General features: G+C 43.0%; 1 protein-coding gene across 1 annotated transcript in view; it reads right to left on the bottom strand.

Annotated features, from left to right (window-relative positions):
- The window catches only part of l(2)05287 (WD repeat-containing protein l(2)05287), a 62,252-nt gene that overhangs the window by 8,540 nt on the left and 36,728 nt on the right, over positions 1-16,984 (bottom strand). Inside the window, exons 12-15 of the mRNA XM_076188496.1 lie at positions 12,783-12,961; positions 7,306-7,466; positions 2,310-2,522; positions 698-786 (exon numbers count right to left, since the gene is read on the bottom strand). Of these exons, the coding sequence (XP_076044611.1) occupies positions 698-786; positions 2,310-2,522; positions 7,306-7,466; positions 12,783-12,961 (642 nt within the window). The remainder of the gene's footprint in view (positions 1-697; positions 787-2,309; positions 2,523-7,305; positions 7,467-12,782; positions 12,962-16,984) is intronic.

Here is a 16,984-nt window from a genome sequence, read left to right as displayed (position 1 = left end):
GTTCTAAGGGGAGAGAGTGGGGGGAGTATCAGATAATTTTCTGGAAGGTAAATTGAGAGTGGAGAATAGGTGGAGAAAGAGGAAAAGGGCAGAAGGTAGGGAGGTTCTTAGAGTGAACTGCTTAAATGAGAAAGAAAAGGAGAATGAGTATAAGAAGCTGAGTGGGAGAGAGTGAAGGATAGAGTAGAACTAGGAGTGGACAAAGAATAGGGATGGTTCAAGGAGGGAGTCATAAGGTGTGCAAATTTGGTGATGGAACAAGGAGGGCAGGAGGAAATAGAAGGAAGTGTAGTGAGTGGTGGGATGAGGAAGCAAAGAAGGGTGTAGAAGGGAAGAAGCAGGCTTTCATACCTGGAATAATTTAGATAAAGAAACAGTGTATGAAACACTATTCAAGATTTTAAGAAAAAACTTGATGCTGAAAGATAAAAACATGGGTCACCACGAGCATAGCTCCCTTCCCGTATAATACAACTAGGTAAATACACAACCATTATCCATTCATCCTTATCTTCTGTCTTGTCCTGTCCTTCCTCAACAGACATTCCCCTTTTTCCCAATGCTTCTTTTACCCCCATCCATCCATCTCTTCCTTGGTCACCCCCTCATGTTTACTCCTGAATAATATAAAGAAGATACAACTTTGCAGAAGCTAACTATACAGGAATTGGTCTTTATAACTTCTCTATCAACTTACCTTGACTTCAGAGGAATCAAAGTGGAGCATACTTCTGATACAAGGGAAGGGAAGGCCTCAATATGAAATACTTGTGTTTCATCCAAAATCTGAGAAAGAAGCAAACATGAATATACTACATTCCACCCTATATAGCACAAAACTGGAATAAACATATTGAATGATATCATACCAATGCTGGTATAGCAAAAAAGAAAGGAAAAGAAAAGGAGGGGAGGGCAGGGAACAGGAGAATTTCCCTCTCATCCTTCCCCTCTTCCCAACTTGAGAGGGAAGGAGATATGGGAGACAAGGGAGGGGATGGGGAGGGACAAGAAACTCTCCTTCCCTCACTAGGAGGGGAGAGGGGAAGAGATGGGAATGGAGAGGAAAAGGGATGGGAGAGAAACTCCCCATCCCTACTTACCTCCCAGGGAGGGAAGGTAGGGATGGGAGGGGAAGAATTTCCTCCCCCTTCCCTCATCCTGGGGAATGAAGGCAGAGGGGAGAGAAACTTCCCCCCCTCCCATTCCTTCCCTCCAAGAGAGGAAAGGGATAAGAGGGGAAGGATGGGAGAGACAGGAATCTCTCCATCCCCTCGCTGGGAGGGGGGAGGTGAAGGGATAGGGAGGCAGAGGGGAGAGAAACTTTCCTCCTCCTCCCATTCCTTACCCTCCCCGACCCCCTTCCCCTTCCCTGGTGAGGAGGGGAAGTGATGGGACAGGGGTGGCAGATGGGAGAGAAACTTCCTTCACATCCCTTCCCACCTATCCCTTCCCCTACCATTCCTCCCCTTCCCCTTTCATCCCTGCTGAAGAGGGGAAGGGAGAGATGGGACGGAGGGGAAGGAATAGGAAAGGGGAGAGAAACTTTCTCCCCCATCCCTTTCCCTTTCCCTTCCATCCTATTCCTCCTCCTCCTCCCCTTCCATCCCTGGTGGGGTGGGGAAGGGAGAAACAAGAAATTATTCCATCCCCTCCCCACTCTCTTACTGGGAGGGGGAAGGGGATGGGAGAGGAGAGGTTAAAGAAACTCCCAGGAAGAGAGAGAGAGGGGGTGGGGAAAAAATGGAACCTCACCTTCCCTCTCTCCCCTCCCATTCCTTCCTCCCTGGATGGAAGAGAGGCGGAGGTGAAACACTCTTTTCCCTCCCCTCCCAGTTAGGACAGAAATTTTCCTCCCTGGAAGGGTAGAGAAACTCTCCTTTCCCTTCCCTTCCTATCCCTTTCCTCCCCCCTACCCTCCCAAGGAGGGGAAAGATGGGTGAGAGGAGGCAGAGTTTCTCTCCCCCATTCCCCCCCCTCCCTCTCAACCCGTCCCTCCCAACAAGGAGGGATAGAAACCTTTTTTTCTCCCCTCTTGCTTGTCTTCTATTCCTTCCTCTCAGATGGAGAGGGAGAAAGCGGTTGGTGGACTTATAAAACTGTAGTAGCACACTGCATTACTTTTGAATGGAAGATGAGGACTTCCTTAAAGAACAATGAAAAAACATGTATGTATATATATATATACATATATATTTATATATATATATGAAACAAGGTGGAAATCATAGGTATTCCAAGCACTCAGCCAACCCAAAAGAAACCTGTTATATGAATGCCTAAATAATCACTAATTAACATCATCTTACCTTTGTTATTTTAGCTAGGGCTGCCTCTGCATCAACACTGTGAATCTGTGCTTCCACTTGCTCAACTTCAGAAACACGACTCTGAGCAATTAAAGTCTTGAAAGGAGTGGGCACCCCATCAGAAGACTCCAACTTAGGAAATGTCATACAGGCCTCAATATCATCTGTCTTATTCACCTTGTCATCATCTTTCACATTTACAGTGTGAAGGGACTGAAATATAAAAAAGTATTGTAAATGTAAGCTCTGATACTGATAAAAGTTCCAATGTTCAATAAATTTATTGTTACATGGCAATTACCTTCAGTTGTATTATTTTTCCTTATTTGATTCAAACAAAACAAACATCTTTCTTAAAAAAAAAAAAAAAAGACCTCAAAGGATAAATTAATCAAAAGAATCCCTAAATGTTATATGCTTTGTTTGTATAGACCTGTAATTTCTAAGGTTAACCTTAAGTCTCATAAGGGATGCTTTGAGTTTGTCAGAGGGAGATGCCAGGAAAATGAGTGTGAAAGAGGAGAATGATAGGGCTCGTATGCAAAAACAACATGTTAAGACAGCTGGCAGACATGGTTAATCAATGAATGCTGAAATGATTTGGGCATCTGGAAAAACAGTAAAGAAAGATGTACAAAAAGTGTGGAAAGCAGAAAGGGATGGAGGGTACTTCCATGCAAAAACAAGAATGATGTTGATGGATGGGGTGAAGAGGGGGCACTCGGGTAAAAGGATAATGTCTGTCAAGCAAGCAGGAGGGAGAGCAAAAGACTGGAGTAATTGGAGTGGTTGTAAATAGATGAGGAAATGATGTAGAACAAGGCACTTATTCTTGTCTGATCTGTACATTGTCCAGTTGGATAAGAGAGACCATGTAATTAAACAGTGGGAGTAAACCAACTCCAGCTGTCTGACCCTGCTGTGGAGGTGCTGTGTCTTGCTGTATTGCCTCTAATACAAGCACTATGGTGGTGAAGTGGAATAACCCTTCATCCACAAGGAGCTAAGGTGGGAGGAACAGATGAGTTTTTGAATGAACGTGTAATGGCTATAGGGTGAGTGTATGCTTTAAGCCATCCCCCTCAGAAGGGGGAAAAGACCTTTTGGTATGTTTATGTATTTACCTAGTTGTATCTTACTGGAATGGGAGCTATGCTTGTGGCGTCCCATCTTTGCATCTCACGGTAACTAAATTGTTCTTAAATTCATGTATGGTTTTTGCACACACTATCATTTCATCCAGTTTGTTCCATAAATCCACCACTCTCTGTGGGAAGCTCTCTTTTTCAGGTCTCTTCTATAACTGTCCTTTTTGAGTGTCTTTCCATGTCCTCTTGTGTTTCTTGTATCCCATTTTAGTAAGTCCTCTATCAAGGACATCCATACCTCTCATGATTCTAATATGGTCAATGGTTTTTTTTTTATTTTTTATTTTTTTTTTTCTTTTTCTTTTCTTTTCATCCCAGGGTCAGTAACTATTTTTGACAGTCTCTCTTTCTATGACAGTTTTGAAAGTATGGGGGGCCATCTTCATAGTTGCTCTTTGGATTCTTTCAATTTTCCTTATATTCTTTTTGGTACTGGGTGACCATAGTGTCACTGCATACTCGTCTTGGTCTTATCAGTGTGACTAGTATTTTCTTCATCATTTCTTTGTTCAAGTAAATGTCACTTTTTTTTTACCTAGGCAAGATGTAGGTTTCTCCAACAATTTTGTTTATCTGCTTATCAGGGGACATGTCCTTTGTGATGATTACTCCTAGGTCTTTTTCAAATCCAACTTTCTTTACATTCTTTTCACCAATTTTATATTGTCCTGATATCCTGTTTTTACTTTTTCCAAATTCCATTATACTAGATTTCTTAATGTTGAAGTCCACTTCCCACTTCTGACTCCATTCCCAAATTTTGTTCAGATCTCTCTGCAGCAACTCACAGTATTTCAGTGCTCACTTTTCTCAAAAATTCTGCATCATCAACAAAGAAGTTTATGTAGCTGTCCATACCCTCATCCACGTCATTCACATAAATAGCAAACATAACACTGGTCAACAAAGAATTTGTCCCAAGGAAAACAATAGCTGTATCTTAAATGTTTTTGCATGCAGAATCCAAAAATAATGTCCAATTTTTTCCATCACCCACAGTTTTTGTGTTCCAAAGAATGTTATGTTATGAAAACATCCACAAGGTTCCAAAGACAGGAAGGGTGATGAATGGATTTGGATGATGTAGGGTAGATGTTTGTATGGGTTGACCACCCCATCTTATATGGGGAAAAAGACCTTTTGGTATGCATGTATCATATATACATATACCAAGGGCTTTTTCCCCCTTACAAGGGAGGTAGCCAAAGTCAAAGGCATAAATTCACTCCTACCCATTTCATCTCTACATACTCCACTCCCATTCACCACCCCTCCCCCCTCTTTTCTTTACTCCTCCTGGATGACAGGTCATCCCTGCACCTCACCCACTACCCTGGGTCAGAAGCAATGTAGCAAGACACAGCACATCCACAGCAAGGCCACTTCATTCAATCACCAACCCCCTGTAACCATTACTAATCATCACCAACCATGCACGTGATCCACACACATGCAACAGAGCACTCGCCTTGAGCAAAACTTGGATCTTGCTGACTTCACTTTCCCAAAGCAAAATATCTGACCAAAGCACCTGACTAAGCAGACTAAACAACAGAATGTCACCACACAAAGATGCCTAATGTCACACCCTTTCTTATACCTACCCCAATTACATTACCTATAAGCTAACATATACATACCTTGTCTAACCACATCCACCAACCATACAAATTATACGACTAACTCCTATAATATAGAACTAACACCAATGACTACAATTGTGAACTAACATGTGTCACATATGACAACCCACTAACCCCCTTTATTATCGGACTGCTATGCCACCAAGACGCCAGAGCTGGCCAGGTCAAAAGCCTGCCAGACAGCAGAGCTGGTCAGGTCACGAGCCTGCCAGACAAATCTGCCCAGGTCGCCCACCTGGGAAAGGGCAGACATCTGTCTAGGGCAGTGTTGAGGTGAAAGCCCGGCACTTGGAGTATTTTGGTCAAAGGACCTATTTGTAATCTTTGCAAACGCAGATCGTATTGTTCATTAAAGAAGAAATCACCACCAAGGTAATTCTTGCCTGCATTAAGCCCCCCTTATGTAGCTGCCCAAAACAGTTACATCCCCCCTCCATCCCCTCATGCAGAAAAAGAGAGGATGGGGAGAAATACCTTCAGGTTACATCAAAATATCATTCACACATAGTCCCTCACCCCCTCACATCCCCCACCCACTCCCTTCTATGCATCACAGCATCATCCAAACACAATCATTTTCCACTCACCCCTATCCTCTGTCTTCTCCCCTTCTTCCTCAATACTCAATAGACATTCCCCTCTTTCCCAATACCCAGTTTACCCCACCATCCATTTCATCCTTGGTCACCCACTCATGATCACTCTTTCCACCTCTGCCTTCGACACCTCTTTTACTAATCTTTCTTCACTCATTCTTTCCATGTGTCCAAACCATCCCAATAATTTTTCATCAACCCTATCTCAAAATTCCTTTTCTACCCCCACTCTCCTCCTCACCTCCTTGTTTCTTACTCTATCCAGCCTGACCCCAATCATACTTCTTCTGGCATTTCATCTCAAACACATTTAAACTCTTCCTCTCATGTTCCATGTTTCTGCCCCATACAGTGTTGTTGGCACAATCACTCTTTCATACAATCTCCTCTTAGCAGCTATTCCCAAATGTCTAATCCTCATTACACATTTTAACCCCCCTAGGCATTTACTTGTTTCTCTCAATCTACATTCCACCTCCACCTCCACTCCTCCCCTTTCCCACCACATTCACCCCAAGTATCTAAAGCTATGCACTTCCTCTAGTCTCCTTAAATCCTTGCTTCCACATTGCTACCATCCTCTCCCCTTGTACATCTCATCACCTTACTTTTACCTACATTTATCTTCAACTTCCTTCTTTCGCACACCTTTCCAAATTCTGTCACTAACTTCCTTAATTCCTCCTCTGATCCTGCTAGAAGCAGTGTCATCAGCAAACAACACCTGGCTTCTCTCCTATTTTTTCCATTTTCCTTAACCATCTCCAATTCCCAGCGCATTACCCTTGCGTTTACCTCTCACACCACCCATATCCCTGGTGAAGTCCCACCTTTACCCCAAACCACTCTATCTCTCTCCATTTCTAATTCTAACACAGGCTCTACTACTCTTGTAAAAACTCTTGACAGCTCTTAACCACTTCCATACGGTGACGCCTACGTAGGCGGCATGAGGAGCAAGTGGGTACTCGATGATGCCAACGTCGCCATCTTGATTATATTTATTGTAGTCGTACCTACGTAATTTCGATTCTCTCTACACTGGCTTCATCAATTTTCTATGGTTATCAAAATACACGGGTGAAAGAGAACGAACGATTGAGCACTGACTTTATTTTTTACAATGCGATTATTATGACGCAACATCACACGTCGGGCAGCTAATGCTGCCAGACGTGCGATGTGCCCAGGAGTGAAGAGGTTAACATCTTTCCTCCTATCCCATATATCTGCAATACCTACCACAGTGCCTTCCTGTCTACCCTGTCATAAGCCTTTTCCAAATCCATAAAGGCCCAAAAACATTCTTAACTTTTCATAAAGCTTTCTAAAATATTTGCCTGAGCACAAAAATCTGATCCACACAATCCCTACCTGTCCTAAACCCACACTAATTACTCCCTCTGTTCCCTACCTATTCCTCTCAATCAAAACCCTCTCACAGGCCCTCCCAACTACACTCAACAAACTGATCCCTCTAAAACTACTTCATTCACACTTGTCCCCTTTTCCCTTGTAAAATAGAACTATCGAAGCACTCCTCCAGTCCTCTGGCACTCTACCCAAATGAATAATCTTATGCAAAAGAAGACAATTGTAAGAGACTTACCTGCTCTGAGTCAATGAAGTATAGTGAACTGTGAGTGTTCCATCCTTCACTCTTTTCTGGTTTAGTCTGATTTGGTACAAATGCTGCAGATATAATTTCATTCTTGTTTATTTTCTGCTGCCCACAATATAATTTTGGGCTGGAGGGCTTAAACACCAAAACTGTAATGCAATAAAAACACTTTAGAGAACCAATTGAGAAGAAAAGAAAAAAAATACTAAATCTATTCACTATTACACAAAACACCAGTCATTTTATATAAGGATGTGGACAGAGAAAGTCAGGATGCACCTACATAAAAACATAAGAATAAGAACATAAGAATGAAGGAGACTGCAAGAGACCATAAGGCCTACACTAGGCAGCTCCGTATCCATCACCACCTGTCATCCCCATCCATAAAGTTGTCTAATCGTTTCTTAAAACAACTGATAGTTTCAGCGCTTACTACTTGGTTACTAAGTCTATTCCATTCATCAACCACCCTATTAAACCAATTTTTGCCTATTTCCTTCTTAAATCTAAATTTGTCCAGTTTAAAACCATTAGTGTGAGTCCTGCCCTGTTGTTTTAATATGATGACCTTGTTTGCATCACCATTGTTAAAGCCTTTGATCCACTTGAACACCTCTATTAGATCACCCTGCACTCTGCATCTTTCTAGAGAGTGTAAGTTAAAGTGCCTAAGCCTCTCTTCATAAGGCAAATTTCTGAGTCCATGTATCATAGGAAGGCATACATACACACACAAATGGAAAGACACACTACCTATTTATCTATCTATATACCAAGGGCTTTTTCTCCCTTATTTGGGAGGTAACCAAATCATAAGGCACACACCTACCCCCATCCACCACCCTTTCATCTTAACTCCTCATGAATGAAGGGTCATCCTTGTCTCCTGCCCACTGCCCCAAGTCAGAAGCAATGCAGCAAGACATAGTACATCCACAGCTAGGCTGTTTCACGTAATCGGTGATCTCCCTTCTCTGCCTCCTTGTGCACAAAATGAGCGGGCATAGAGAAGCCCCTACAGGCTGCATCAAAACATAATTCACACACCACTCCCTACCCCCATCCTCCACCCCCTGCCATGCTTGCATCACAGTATTATCTATCAACACCCATTCTCCACTCACCCCTATAACCTGTCTTCTCCCTTGTTCAATAGACATTCCCCTCTTACTCATAGCCCCTTTCACCCCATCCATCCATCTGACCCTTAGTCATCCCCTGAAGTTCATTCCATCCACCTCTCCCTTTCACACCTCTTTTATTAATCTTCACTCATTCTTTCCATGTGTCTAAACCATCCCAATACTCTTTCATCAGCTCTATCTATCTCCTCTTAAACTCCCACTCTCCTCCTCACCTCTTCATCTCTTACTCTATCCAACCTTGTAACTCTTATCACATTTCTAAGACATTTCATCTCAAACACATTTAGACTTTTCCTCTCTGTCTTAAATTCCTAGTCTTCCACCAATGGTGTTGTTGGTACAATCCCCCCTTCATACTACCACCTCTTTGCATCCATTCCAAAATGCCTATTTCTCATGACACTTTTTAACACCCTGTAGGCATTTACTTCCTTCTTTCAATCTACAATTTACTTCCACCACCACTCCCTTTCCTACCACATATGACCCCAAATACCTAAAGCTATCCACTTCCACCTCTTACCTTTAACCCATATGTTGTCGGGCAAGTATTGTATATACTTCCCCCACCCCCAGCATCGGAGCCATTTTTTTTTTTTTTTTTTTTTTTCTTAAATCAACTCAAAATTATGTAAAACCAACAAATCTTGCTTATTTTGATTCACCTTAGCCTAGAAGTGGAGAAACTGGGTCAATTTTGTCGAGATATGTGTGCCAAAGTTTGGTAGAAAATCTGTAGACTTTCACTCCTCACGCAGGTTGAACGACCACGCCCCGTATTTTTTTGGGGAAGCTTTGTTAAAATTTCAGAGAGTAAAGGAATTTGACATTTATGATGTTTCAAGTCAATGCACAGTCACCCATAATAGTCTAACACTTACAGAAAACGTGTTTATATATAGTTTTTGTGGATTTTTTGGCAAATATTTATCACTTTGTTAGGGGGTAAATTGATTTTTCTGTATCTTTTTTTTTTTTATAATTTCATGGAGGATAGGTGATTGTGATGTTTCTTATTGTTTTGGTAAATGTTTTAGTAAGCATCCACCACACCATTATTGCCCAGCCATATTTTGTATTACGCATTACAAAAATTGGCATTGCAAAATGACCAGTTCTAGACGTCTGAATACGAACTAAATAGCACCTGCCTGTCGAAGTACAACTTCACCTACTCATACTTCTTTTTGGACACCAGAATCACCTAAATTATGTCCTAAAGGCCAATTTTATACCCCAAGTTACCCCCGAAAAATTGCTGCCAGGGTTGCCAGTGTTGTCAATAAATAAAAAATTTTGGTTGTAGTTAATAGCCAATGAATAGGGCTACTTGGTTATTACCACAGATCTCACCCTCAATGTAATGTCTATTTTTGGCGAATTTTTTAAATTGCGGCATACGACATATGCCGCAACACTCAATTCATAAAACAATTGTGGCATACAACATATGCCGCAACACTCAATTCATAAAACAATTGTGGCATACAACACATACTGCTCACTCTGTGGGGATTAAGATTTGTCTCCAACTTTCTGTCATCCCCCTTGTATGTCTCATCACCTTGCTTTTACCCACATTTACTTTCAAATTTCTCCTATTGCTCATCTTCCCAAACTCCATCACTAACTGCCTTAACCCCCTCCGACTATGCCACAGTCATCAGCAAACAGCAACTGACTCACCTCCCATGTGTTTCTATTTTCTTTAACCATCTCCACATGGATGGGGTGGTGCGAGAGGTGAATGCAAGGGTAGTGGGTCAGGGGTTGGAGATGATTAAAGAAAATGGAGAAAAGTGGGAGGTGAACCAGTTGTTGTTTGCTGACGACACTGCGCTTGTAGCAGGATCAGAGGAGGGATTGAGGAAGTTAGTGACAGAGTTTGAGGTGTGTGAAAGAAGGAAGCTGAAAATAAATGTGGGTAAAAGTAAGGTGATGAGATGTACAAGGGGAGAGAGTGACAGCAGGCTGGAAGTGAGCATTAACCCCTTCCATACGGTGCCGCACACGTAGGCGTCATGAGGAGCAAGTGGATTCGCGACGCTGCCATATCGGCGTCTTGATTATATTTATTGTAGTCGCCCCTGTGTTTTTACATTCTCCCAAATGCGCCCTTAATCCCATTCTCTGTGGTTTTCAAAATTCGCGGGTGAAAGAGAGAACGATCGATATAAGCGGCGACTATATTTTATGATGCGAATATTATTTCGTTACGTCGTACGGCTGGCATTGGCTGCTGCCCGCGAGATTTAAGTCCCGTATTGAAGTGGTTAAGGGTGAGAGACTGGAGGAAGTGGATAGTTTTAGATATTTGGGTGCGAATGTGGCAGGAAAGGGAGGAGTGGGGGTGGAGGTAGAATGTAGATTGAGAGAAGCGAGTAAATGCCTTGGTGGATTGAAAAGTGTAATGAGAAATAGACATCTGGGAATGGATGCTAAGAGGAGGTTATATGAAGGAGTGATTGTACCAACAGCATTGTACAGGGCAGAAACATGGAACATGAGAGAGGAAGAGAGAAGGAGTTTGAATGTGTTTGAGATGAAATGTCTGAGAAGTATGATAGGGGTTACTAGGCTAGATAGAGTAAGAAATGAGGAGGTGAGGAGGAGAACAGGGGTGGAAAGGGAACTGGGAGATAGGGTTGATGAAAGGGTATTAGGATGGTTTGGACACATGGAAAGAATGAGTGAAGAAAGATTAGTAAAAGAAGTGTGGAAGGCAGAGGTGGAAGGAGTGAATATGAGGGGGCATCCTAGGATGAGATGGATGGATGGGGTGAAAGGGGCATTACAAAAGAGAGGAATGTCTGTCGAGGAAGGACGGGAGAGGACAGAAGATAGGGGTTGTGTATAGATGATGCTGTGATGCATGAGGGGGAGTGGGTGGGGGGCCGGGAGGTATGAGAAAAAAATTGATGCAGCCCGAAGGGATTTCTCCCCATCTCCTTTTCTGCATGAGGGGACGAAGAGGGGGGGTTGCCGAATTTATGAAGCAGCCTTGCTGTGGATGCGCTGTATCTTGCGACACTGCTTCTGACCCAGGGCAGTGGACAGGATGCAGGGATGACCCATCATCCAGGAGGTGCCAAGATAAGAGGGAGGGAGGAGGGTGGAGGGGAGTGGAATATATAGGAAATGGAACGGGTGGGAGTGGTTTCTATGCCTTTTTCTTCGTGGCTACCCCCCATGTAGGGGGAAAAAGCCTTTGGTATATGTATGTATCTCCAGTCTCCTGCCCATTACCCTTGCATTTACCTCCCACACCACCACACCCATCTACACATTAAACAACCATGGTGACATGATACAGCCCTGATGTAGCCCCACCTTTACCTCAAACCACTCACTCTCTCCATTTCCAAATCTAACAGGCTGTACTAATCTCATAAAAACTCTTACTGCCCTTAACAGCTTTCAGCAATCCCATATATCTGCAACAGCTACTACAGTGCCTTCCTGTCATAAGCCTTTTCCAAATTTATAGACACCAAAGAAAACATCCTTACCATTTACTAAAGCTTTCTTACATATCTGCCTTACAATAAAAATCTGATCCAAACAACCCCTATCTTTCCTAAATCCACACTACTCCTCACCAATTATTCCCTCTGTTCCTCTCCTGATCCCTCTAAAACTACTACAATCGCATTTGTCCCCTTTTTCTTTGTAAAGAAGAACTATACATGCACTCCTCCAGTCCTCTGGTACTCTACCCTCCCTTACACACATTAAACAACCTCACTAGCCAGTCCATTACTATACCTCCCTTCTTCACTCAGCATAATACCCATCTAACCCAGGTGCCTTACCTGCTCTCATTTTCAGAACTACTTGTACCTCATCTTTTATTTCTCCATCACCATCATTTTCTTAACACCTCCCATTGCTAACACCAATTCCTATCCTCCTCCACATTCAACAACTCTCCAAGGTCCTGGTGTGGCAGCATCATTGTCATGAGATTCCCCCCCACCCCCAACCCCAAGAGTTGGGAGCCAAACAGCCTTCCACTTGCCCTTACACAGGTGGCACCAATCCCTGAGAGTAGCTTCGGTTCCAGCCATGGCATTCCTCAGGGAGGCAGGACTGCTCAGCCAGTCTGGTAAAGACCAACTATAACAGCTCTCTAAAATAATTTGTTCATGTTCACCTTACACACAGCCATAATTGTCCATCTGCTCTACTTAACCTCTCTTCCACTTGATTGTAACAATACCCACTAAAGGCCTCAAACCCTTACATTCATTATATCATAAACAAAAAATTTAAGACTAACATAGTTTAAATCAATGACATAATTAAATCCATACATACCATCTTGGGACTTAGAAAATACTGCCATATAGGAAGACAAGGAATCCATTGCTATACAAGTGCTGGGCATATTGACTCTCCACTTTAGGGATAGGCTGAAAAGGTCCCATGCACATATCCAGTTGTCTGTGCGGGTAAGAATAAGTCTGCTGCAGTCTTTCTGCCCATATTCTACTTGTCTGCAACAAAGAAAACAATTTACATACAAATAGTATGATAGAAAATAATTCCGATCTACTTATTTATCCACTTATCTTGGGTATTGGCTGAATGTTACTGCAAGGTTAAAAGCTGCTCAGTAGCATGCAGCTGATACTTTAGGATTTATATGGGGTGCCCCTATGGACCAGAGTCACACATAATTTTGTCTGTGTTAGAGGACATCTCTATTCATAGATAAATGATGATACTTTATCATACTGCAACTGTCCCTCTGTTAATACTGTCCTGTACCACTTCTTGAATATTAATTTCCTTTTTTACCAAACCCTGTGGTAGGGAAGAAGAAAACTGTCACCGAGTGTTCCCACTTGAGTTGTAAAAGGCAACAAAACCAGAATGGGGATAGGACTAGGCATCCTACTCTGTAGCACACCCCAAAGGGGACATTCCTAAACAAAAGGAAAGGCATAGGAGGGTCTGGGAGGAGTCTTACAACCAGAACCCTAAGGTTTGGGTCTTTTAATGTGCATGGATGTGGTACAGATGATAGTAAGAGGGAAGAGATAGGTAGCATGTTTGTGAGAAGATGGATGTGTTGGAATTGAGTGAAACTAAGTTGTAATGGAGGGGCAAGTTTGAGTTTGAGAGTGTAGTTGGGAGGGTGTCAGGAGTGATGAGAGGACAAGGGAGAGAAGGGGTGGCTATACTAGTAAGTGAAGAGATAGGTAAACATGTCATGGAGTGGAAAGAGGTTTCTTCAAGGTTAATAGGTAAAACTGGGAAGAGAGATATGGGTTTTTGTAAGTGCATATGGGCCTAGTAGTGAGAAGAGTGTAGAGGAAAGGGAGGCTTTTTGGATAGATCTAAATGAGTGCATAGAAGGTTCAGGGAAAAATGTCAATGTTGTGGTATTGGGAGGTCTTAACACTAGGGTAGGAGATGAACCAATAGATGGAGTAGTTGGGAAGTGTGGAGTTCCAAGAAAAAATTGTAATGGAGAGATGATGGTAGAAATGTGTCTAGAGTTGATGACAGTAAATACAGTGTTTAGGAAGAAAGTCAAACAGAAGTATACATGGGAGAGGGTGGTGGATGTAAGGGTGGTAAATAGGGTTTTATAGGACTATATAATTGTAACCAGGAGAAGAGTAGAAAGAGTTTTGGATGTACATGTTCTAAGGGGAGAGAGTGATAGGAAAGTTGAGAGGATAAAGAGGAAATGGACAGACGGTAGGGAGGTACTTAGAAAAGGAGTACAAGAAGCTGAGATAGGAGTGAGAGGGAGTGAAGGATATAGAAGAACTAGGATTAGAGGAGGAATGGGGATGATTCAAGGAGGGAGTCACAAGGTGTGCAAAGATGGTGTGTGGAGCAAGGAGGATGGGAGGAAATAGAAGGAAGGGTAGTGAGTGGTGCGCATGCCCACCAGCTCAACTGCCGTCGCTGTCTGCCAGGTCTGCCGACTGCCAGGTCACCTGCCTACATTCTTGCCTACCACAGGTATCTACCTTCACATGACTGCCAGTTTGCCTACCAGGTCTGCCATCTGCCACTGCTGACTGCCAGGTCTGCCAACTGCCTACTCTCTGGCCTACCACAGGTATATTCGTGGCCTACTGCCACTGCCACTAGATCATTTTGAGAACATGAGCTATGACCCATTCACACGCTTGACGGAGATCACAAGGTCCCGCACCTCGACTCCAGTAAAGCTAATAACTAGCAAGCAACATCAACTGTCAAGTCCAAGATGCCCTGAGTGGCCTAACATCCCATCAGCCACAACCATTCTCAAGTGTCTATCTTTTAAGGGAAATTTTGTAACCACAGTCCAATGCCACTGTACATGATCCCAGGACACATTCAAGGTATGAGATCCCCTGAGCAGCCTCCTAAAATGCACCAACCCCTTCAATGTCATCCCTGTGGCAAATGGACTGCCATATGCTGCTACTCCTGCAGTCTGAGGGCCAGCTCCATCCCTGCCTTCAAGTTCCAGCCCAATCATGAGGACAACTCCCTTGATGATTTCTTGTTGCGGCTCAACACAACTTCACTTCCAGCCTTGACTTCTATGGGGGTGTGTTAGGAGTAGTCCTCACTCACCAGTCCTTACTCCAGTCCTCACTTCCTCGCCTCCTCTTCTCGGCATCTCACAACCTAACTGACCCCCATACAGTCCCATGGAACACACTCACATCTACCCAGCTATGACATGACCCAGAGCTTCCTTGAGGCCCATGGGTGGGACAAAGCCTCCTTTAGAAAAATACATGCAATGTCAGCATCAGCCAGCAATGCTGGCCTGCACCTCAGCCACTCGTGTAACACAGGAACAATGGATCTATCGAGGAACGCCTACCCTCTGTCTTTGTGAGTCACCAGCATCAGAATGTTTTACCTCTAACTTCCCACACAGCACACATGACCTCACGCAAATTAGGAGCAAAGGTCATGACCTGCCCGTGTACATAAAGAATGGACCAATACCCGAAGATTCAGATAGCCTGGAAGCACCATACATGAGCCTGGCTTCCTGCTCCTTGCCTCCCACCCTCTTTATGCTCCCTCACAAGCAGACAACTTGAAACACAGTTGTCACCTCCCTCGCCATTTCAAACCCCCCCCCCCCCCAACTGGCACCCAACATGCATTGTTAAATAAACCAACTCTATCTCCACCGGAGTTTGCCTTCAACCCGCCTAACTGGCTGCCCAACATGGAGCAGATTACCAGCTTAACAATATACATATATATATATATATATATATATATATATATATATATATATATATATATATATAATATATATATATATATATACATATATATATATATATACATACATACACACACAAAGGCCTCAATCTACCTTACAATAGATTTGCCCATTTCAAAGTATATTTTTCCTTGACTTCATGTGAAAAATATAGATCCCTGGTTCCCTCAATCCACACTAATTAATTGCTTTTTATAAAACACAATGAAGATGGTGGCACTGTTATAATCCCCCATTACAAGATTACCAATATCATAAGGACATTTCCCCCTTAAGAAGGATAGCTGTCAAAGTATACACCCCCTTCCAACCATTCAAAAACTCATTCATTGTCTTTCCTATCTATCACCTCATGGATGAGGGGTAATCCTTGACCCCTGCCACAATCCTGGAACAAAGGAATGCAGCAAGATATAACATTTCCACACCAATACCTGACAGATGGATCTGGTTTACCCTTACTTCCTCATTATATGGTCAACTTGAGGGGAAGACTGAGAATGGGATGGTTGGATGGAGTAATGGAGGCCTTGGGTATAAAGGGAATTTTTGTTGAGAAGGAAATGGAGAGGGCAAGAGATAGGTGTGAGTGGAGTAGTTGTGAATGGATGATAAAATGATATGGCCTGAAGGCATTTCTTCTTGTCTGCCCTGTATTTGGTGAGTGGAAAAGAGAGAAGGGTCACAACATAATGAAGCAGTACAGGTAAACCAGATTTAGCTGTTGGGCCTTGCTGTGGAGGTGCTGCGTTTTGCTGCAATGGTTGACCCAGGCAGTGGGTGGGGAAAAGAGATGGTCTTTCATCCACAAGGAGCTAAGATGAAAAGGAAAATGAATGGGTACTGGATGGGAGAAAGGTGGGTGGGTCATGCCTAGGCTGGACACAGAGCCTTTGATATATGTATGTGCAATGAGAAAGTTTTATGAGGAAGTGACTGCATCCACAACAGTATGGATCAAAGACTTAGATTTTGAAGGAGGCACAAAGAGAGATTAAAGAACACAAAGAGCTACAAAGTCCTCTGTAAAGGAGCACCATTCTAGCCTCCCAACAGGGGGAGTTTGTGGCATTAAACCATATTGTCATCACAAAGAGAGATCTTGTGTTTGACATGATGCATTTGAAAAGATTAGGTGTTACAAGGATGGACAGAGTGAGAAATTTGGAGGCAAGACATAGCTGGGATGGAAAGAGTTGTTGGATTGGGTTGATTAAGAAGTGTTAAGAAGGGCTGGGCATATGGAAAGAATGAATGAAGG

The sequence above is a fragment of the Oratosquilla oratoria genome, chromosome 7 (assembly GCF_046742065.1).
Source record: "Oratosquilla oratoria isolate Oo_2021 chromosome 7, ASM4674206v1, whole genome shotgun sequence".
In the NCBI taxonomy this organism is placed as follows: Eukaryota; Metazoa; Arthropoda; class Malacostraca; order Stomatopoda; family Squillidae; genus Oratosquilla; species Oratosquilla oratoria.
The sequence above is the reverse complement of the archived record's forward strand: the minus strand, read 5'-3'. Positions and strand labels throughout refer to the sequence as shown.